Source organism: Tachypleus tridentatus, chromosome 7, assembly GCF_004210375.1.
Source record: "Tachypleus tridentatus isolate NWPU-2018 chromosome 7, ASM421037v1, whole genome shotgun sequence".
Taxonomy (NCBI): Eukaryota; Metazoa; Arthropoda; class Merostomata; order Xiphosura; family Limulidae; genus Tachypleus; species Tachypleus tridentatus.
In genome coordinates, this window is record NC_134831.1 from 139,225,583 (window position 1) to 139,233,574 (window position 7,992).

General features: G+C 33.2%; 1 protein-coding gene across 1 annotated transcript; it reads left to right on the forward strand.

The window, feature by feature from the left end:
• The first annotated feature begins 1,770 nt into the window (after positions 1–1,770).
• LOC143256721 (uncharacterized) lies at positions 1,771–2,880 on the forward strand. The gene is made up of 3 exons (XM_076514330.1): positions 1,771–1,928; positions 2,021–2,523; positions 2,775–2,880. The coding sequence occupies exons 1-2, from the start codon at positions 1,917–1,919 to the stop codon at positions 2,501–2,503; spliced, it is 495 nt and encodes a 164-aa protein (XP_076370445.1). The 5' UTR covers positions 1,771–1,916; the 3' UTR covers positions 2,504–2,523; positions 2,775–2,880.
• The last annotated feature ends 5,112 nt before the right edge of the window (positions 2,881–7,992 follow it).

Below are 7,992 nucleotides of genomic sequence, written 5' to 3' on the forward strand. Positions count from 1 at the left end.
AACTAATTAACAAAACTGAATCATTTAACAAGATATCTTTCTTTCGAGCTTATTTAAAATATATGAAATTTGATATTTTAAGACGCTCAAAAGAAATTTAAAAGTTTCAAGGCTGAAAAAACCCTATACAACGCACATGACTAAATTTATAAATAACTGAATAAATACTAAAAGATATAGTCAAAATGGTTCTATAACATATCTTGTTGTAATACGAAATTATTTTTAAAACAAATAACTGTTACAATGAACGATCGCACAAATGCACGGGAAGCTCAAAAACATGCTATTAACTCGTCTAAAGATTTAGAAGAATGCGAAAATTTACATTGCAATATTAAAATTAAATACGAAGCCCAATCAATACCTATGTCATTTGATTCAACACTTGTATCTGATTCATACCGGTTTCAAGAAGTTCCAGTACTCATTAATAGGTGGGTACGTGGATAAAGGAAGGGTGTGTGTCTGTGTGTTTCTCGTATAGCAATGCCACAAAGGGCTCTTTGCTCAGCTCACCGAGGGGAATCGAACCTATGATTTTAGTTGTAAATCTGGAGACTAACCGCTGTACTAGCGGGGGTAGATAAAGGAAGGTCGAAAAGGCAAAGCAGGCTTCTAACAGCGGTGTAGGGTACATGTATGAAGTGGTTTACGTTACCACCAACCTTTCTGTAAATAATGTAAGTATAGAATTAGTTTAATGAATCAAAACTCAAAACACCATAAATATTAAAATTTACACCTGACAAACAGTTTTCACATGAAATCTCAAAACATCTGGCTCAGTAAATAATGGTTGAGTGAAAAAAATTAAATGGAGCAATAGAAGGTTGAAAAATATGCAAAACTGATCTTAATTCATGTTCATGTTTGTGGCACAAATAATGTGAACATGGAGTCGAATAGGGAATAGTGTATTCCAAAGTAAATAATGTAAGAACTATATCGAATTGAGTTTTAACTTTTTTAGAAACCCTAGTTGTAAACTTGAAAATATAACATTTATATTTTGCTTGGACTTGTTTCTGTACTTCTTGACGATTACTAATCCTCCTAATCATAATCTGATTATGATTTCTTTATATAAAAGTTTTGTTGAGACCGAGTAATCTATTTGATGGTGATGAAAGGTATTGGTGAAATATAGACATGTAATTGACTTTTTGAATGTTTCATTCACAAAATAGATTAAAATATACCTCCATCAGGGTATTCTTTTCTTTGTGGTTTTTTTCACATCACTGTCACTTTATTAGAGAAGTAGAAACACCATTAGGAAAGAGAAAGACAGCAAATAAATATTTTACATAAGACAAGTCTACAGTAAAGATTTAGCTAACTACAAAGAACAGAGCCAGTAAACTATTCGTGGATATTTATCATCAAAGAAAATATTAAAATAAGTCTAATAATTTATAACGAGAGTGTAGTTACTCAAACATTAACTCAGCCTAGAAGAACATAATGCTATAAAACATTCTTACCATGCAGTGGTTACATGTATAAACACTAAAGTAAAATTAAAAGCTGTTTTTTTGTTTTCCTTTTTCAGAATTCTGGGTTGAATTTCAATTTCAATACAGCTCAAGCCAAAAGTACTACAAGCTAACTTACGAATAGAGCATGTTGACCCTGATGTTTTACTTAACGTAAATTAGTCTGACGCAATAAAATATCAGCGATTTCTAAAGGTGAAAATACGAGCCAGAAATGCGTGGGCATGTAGTACGTATAGTTAATCTGCAAGATAAGGAAAACGAAAGAAAAAGTTGACCACCTTCAAAGGAAGGTGTGAATTATGAATGGAGAACTAAACATATGCATTCTTCTAAACCAAAATGAGAGTATAAAAGGATTTGGAAATCAGAGAACAACACATTTCTTTTTGAGAACTAAAGACACCAGCAGTAACCATGAACACTCTGGTAAGTTCCAATTTATTACATTTAGCCCGATGACGTTACAATCGCTTGAACTTTATTAAAATATAAAACAAATTTTTATTTCTTTTTACTAGATCGTTTTTCTCGGTCTTCTGGCCTACACCCATGCTGGTCTGCTAGGCGCTGGTCTTGTTGGTCCAGCTGGTGTTGCACCTGTTGGTGTCGCTCCCGCTGCTGTTGCTCGTGTTGCCGTAGCTCCCGCTGCCGTAGCACCTGTTGCTGCCTTTGATGCGACTGGCGCTGTTGCCGCTGCTCAAGGTTTTGCTGCACGTGGCATTCCCGTTGGACGAGCTGCTGCCTCCGTCACCCGTATCAACCACGGTGGTGTAGGCTTGGGTCTTGGAGTTGGTGCCCACGGACTAGGTCTGGGAGGCCTCGGATATGGCTACGGTCTGGGAGGTCTGGGATATGGATATGGTCTTGGAGGATTGGGATATGGATATGGTCTTGGAGGATTGGGATATGGATATGGTCTTGGAGGACTGGGATATGGATCTGGTCTGGGAGGACTAGGATATGGCTATGGTCTCGGCTTAGGAAAATCTTTATTACATTAAAGCCTCTGCTTTGACACAAGGTAAATATTTTTTAATGAAACAAAAATGTACCTACTTCATAATGTTCGCTTTTCTCGGCTACGAATTTTATTGTCTAATCAGTGCTGAGTGAGTAGTATTTAAGAATCACAGTTTACAATATTAAAGTAAGTCATAAGGTGCTTTAGATAATCACTAGTGAAACGTTAAGTGTAATAAAATAGTCTTTGTAACTCTTTACTTAAACTTTACATATTTTGTTACTAAAATATGTCTTTTATGTACATTTCAGTGTTTTCGATCTGCTGTCGTCTACTGAAACTTTCGGTGTTGATCCACTGATATTTGGGGGTGTAAATTAATGAGTGTATCTATTTCAATAAACGTTTGCAACTTAACATTGATTTTTTATATTTAATTTTGTCCACGACACTATAGCAACAATATAAAGTAAATGATAAAACACGAGTTATTGTTTTATGTTGTCGTCAGTTGAAGATACTTTTCTTTCCACACAGTATACCATGTAACAGCTGTTTTAAAAACTACTTTCATGTCACATTATAGTGTATAGAGTAATTTGTGTAACACTTCTTCTTAGGGAGAATAGTGCACAGCGAGTACAAAGTACGAATTTCCCGCAAAACTTGATAGAATAATGTCTCGAAAATTATCTTCACATATTCACTTATTAATGTAATTCATGTATAATTATTGTGTCGGATGCATTTAAGAACACGACATCTATAGATGAATTACATCTGTGACTTTCGATCACAAATAACGAAATTTACATTCTTAAAATAATTACGGCAACAATTAAGCTTTACACCAATAAGTATGAGTCATAAAGAAAGAGTTTAAAATAGGTATTATTGGTGTTTATAAATCTCATAAAAGAGGGGGAATATTACATGTAACTCTTGGTATGCACAACATTAAATAACGGTAAAGCATTCGTTTGTAGTGTTATTTGAAACATTACATTTGTACGGAATTTATAATATACTAAATACAGATTTGGAATTATTACATTAATATTTTTAAATTAACCTTTTTTAAGTAGATGCTTCTTTAGTAGAATGACAGTGATATTATAAGATAATCCAAAATATAATTTGTAAAAATTTTGACTTCATAGAATTGAAGTTTTACTACAATGTGTATAACTAATTGTACGTACTAGAAATGCAATAACATATATATAAAAAAATTTAAATTTAGAGAATTTAGACAAATTCTTTCAATAAGAAGCACCACAACTCAATAATAAATTACACGGTGGTCTCCTGTACTTTGAACAATTATGTGGGTACAGTGAAATCAAAACCAACGTTCATCCAGCCTGAGATCTTAAACCACTTACAGAATATTTCAATGTTTTAATGAATATTGAAAATAAATTACCTACACGTAACTAAACTTAAACACATAATAGATCACTTAGAAGTTAAGTAAAATCATAACGTCAAAACAGTTGTAATAACCCACAATAACATATCATTCCATATTGAGTAAACAATGCCAAAGGGGGAATAAACCACATTTACAGTATGGAGTAGACTTCATTGCAATGCATATACAAATCCACCGACGAAAATAATATCAATTACTGATTAGAGAAACCTACTTGAATAATGTTTGTTTTTGGAATTTCGCACACAGCTACTCGAGGGCTATCTATGCTAGCCGTCCCTAATTTAGCAGTGTAAGACTAGAGGGAAGGCAGCTAGTCATCACCACCCACCGCCAACTCTTGGGCTACTCTTTTACCAACGAAAAGTGGGATGGACAGTCACATTATACCCCCCCACGGCTGGGAGGGCGAGCATATGTAGCGCGACGCGGCTCGAACCCGCGACCCTCGGATTACGAGTCGCACGCCTTACGCGCTCGGCCATGCCAGGCCACTACTTGAATAAACTACTGAACCGTTGTTATGTTCTATAAGCTTTAATTATAGATCTGGTTATTCCTCTCGGTATCGTTAAATAATAAATAAGACTTAAATTAAGATTCATAAGATTCGAATCACACCTTAAATAAAAAACTCTTCTCTTGAGATGGATTGTTAAACAAACTAGAATAATAGCAATCCCGTTCGACTTTAAAATTCTTAGTTGTTTCAACGGATTTGTTTATAACTTTTGTGCCGTTATTCGTTGATAATTATAGTTAGAACAGAAATAGCGGTGTTGACAATAGTTCTTAAATATGGCGATCAGAATGAAAACGAATATCGATGAAGAAACCAGTTCCAAAGGTAAGAAGGGACTCGAACATTTTTCTTATAAGATGTTATTAACTGAGGTGTATAATCAAGTTATACTAAAGAGTAAAAACATTTTTCACTAAAATGTTTTCAGTTTAGCTTTCAGAAGCTACGTTCTATTTACTATTTTAATTAAATAAGAATTAGAACTTATGTTTAAATACTTTTTTTTTCATTTCTTGTAGTTAAGCACGAAACTGAGCAATGAACCATACTGCGCTCTGCTTAACAAGGGTACTGAAACCAGTTTCTCTCGTTGTTAAGTGCCCAGACATACCGTTATGCCAATGGAGGACAAAATTGTTTCCTACGTTTTGTACAATAACATATATTTTATCGTCTAAATATTACTATCCTATTACGCAAAAATATCTTTCCAATTATTAAAGATTATTTGTGCTGAAGAAGAACCTGTTTAATTAATAGAGAATCTGCACCAGATTAACGCAATGGGATAAAGAAAATATATTGTTTGTATTTCAATCGACACGAAAACTTGTTCTATATCGTAAGTAAATGATTAAAATAGTATAAAATAAACATTTCTCGTTCTCCAGTTTGAGTATTTTGTCAATTTTACATAAGACTTATTAATGTTTCGAATATACGAAAATATACGAAGAAATAAACAGTGCTGCACCAATTTTTGTCATGAAACAAATTATTAACTTCCATCAGAAAACAGGTGTTCGAATTAAGTTCAACGTATACTTGGACAAAAAGAAAAATAATGGAATAAGGCAAATATTTAATTCAAATTTTATACATAAATTTTCAAGGTTATTATAACTAAAGGAACATTTATTTCATATTATCGAGTGTTTTAGCCATCTGGCCATGCCGGTCGTCAAATATTTGACATGATTCACTAAAGTATTCTTGAGTTAAATAATACTTAGGAGGTTAGCAATAGATGTGAACAAATCCTTCCATACATCTCTTTTTTTTTTTATATCCAATCAAGTTATTTTTAAGTCTCAGTTCTTACTAAAATGTCCAAATGATGTCGTTAGTTGTCGGATGAACATTCTCACTACAAAGTCTTATTATGTTGTGCACTCAGGCTGTGAAGTTATTGCTTCTAGATTCTATTTTTTAATCATGAACATTTGTTGACTGTGCTGACTCTCGCTTAACAAAAAAAAAATAGTATTAAATTTCCAGTGTTCCAAACATATTCTCGTATTTACTCTAAGGACATAGAATGTAGTTTTTGCCATGAAATTCAAAACAGCAGAACCGTTAACATTGTTGGATAAACTATAGCGTGTGGTTATAAATGTATGAATAAATATTATTACAGTGTTATAGAAGAATTCAGAAAGCTGTAAAAGCAAAGATAGCAAAAAGATGCATGAAATGTTGTTCGTATCTAAAGTCACAGGTGAAGAAAAGATGTCTGTGATATTGAAAGGAATATTGTACAAAACTTGATACAGCCATAATGTTTGGGTGTAAAGGTTACTCAGTGGGAGATAAAATGTGTAAACTTCACATAGAATAGAATTTAAAATGTAGAAAATACATTAGATTCTAATGTAGATTAGAAAATACACGGAAAATTGCGTTATTGAAGGTGAAAATGTCATAACTGATCGTAACAAATGGTTCATTTCGAATTCCACGCAAACCTACACAAAAGCTGTCTTCGTTAACCGACCCCAATTTCGCAGAGAAAGAATAGAATGAAGACAAATATTCCTGAACACTTACCGCTGTCTTTGTTAATGTTATTTTACCAAAGAATAGTAGAATTCACTGGACAATTATAACACCTCCACGACTGAAATGGGCGAGCATACTTGGTATATTTGTTTGTTTTTGAGTTTCGCGCAAACCTACAAGACCGATACTTAAGCTAATTTACCACTGTATGAATAGATGAAAGGCAACTAGTCGTTTCCACCTATTGCCAACCGTTTGGCAGCTATTTTACCAACAAATAGTGTGATTAACTGTAACTTTATAACACGTCCACGAGTAAAACCGTCAAGTATGTTTGGTGTCACGGGGAAAAGAACCTACCTTTCTCAGCTGACGACTCAACCGCCCGTACCTCTTAGCCATGCCAGTCACGGATAAGAAATGGAAGGAAATGGCTCGTAAAAACGACCTCACAACCAAATAAGATAAACGTTGACATGGTTATGGTGATTTGGTTTCCGAATTTTATTCATTAAATAAAAAGTAAACAGGATAAAATTTCATGATGTGTAATAGCCATATATAAAGAGAGAGATAATAAATTTAAAACCAGAAACGTTCACAGAAAAAACTGAAAGAAAGCAAAACATTAGGCACGAAGAGGAAAATAAAATAAAGTATATACAATGCTGTCTGTTAAGGATAATGAACATAAAGAAAATATATGTATTTTGTGTTGTTAGACTCAACCACTAATATCAATAGAGCTTTAGAAAACGAAGTACCCTGCAAGTACAGCGGTATGTCTCAGGATTTACAATGCTAAAATCAGAGTTCGATTCCACTCGGTGTTTTTGCTATAAGAAGACATAAAAATAAAAAAAATTAACATCTAATAGCGTAGATGTGAAAACTATGAAATTAGCCTAAATACTAGCTGGACAAAAGTTTAAGACCACACCATAGGTGTCGAAACTCAGTTTCAAGCGGTTGAAAAGAAAGCTAAAGAGAACTGACACAGATTCCGTTCCTAAATAATTTGACAGCATCTTGTTTATAACATGTTTGGGTATCTTCAATTATTTGCCCAAATAAGTTAACTTTCTTTTTTTATTATGCTGCTCAATTTTGTTTTTCAATCGTCCATTCCAATTAAACTTAAAGGTTTTCTAACATAATGATGTGTTTGCTATTAATTACCTTTCTCTTCCTTAGAGCCCAGTTATAATTCACATGTGTAGTTTGGCTTAATAATCGTAGAAAGCTTGTTATAATAAAAATAACAAACCAATATCATTCCTTGACAAACTGTTAATTCATAGTTGTAGTTGTATACCATTTTTATTTTTATGTCACTAAAGAGTTAATTTCTGAGTAAAGACGTGTTCAATACTTCCCTTTTATCTTGATTAAGAAAGGAAGGTTCTCAACCTAAATGAATAAAAGCTCTTAATGCTCTTCATACTTTACATACGGGTAGTGAAGGCACAGTTAGAGCGATCATGATAATACCCGTTATTCTACTTATACAAAATATAGGGTTAACAAATAGTTAAAACTTATAATCCGTGATTCTCTTTTGTTTTATCTTGCA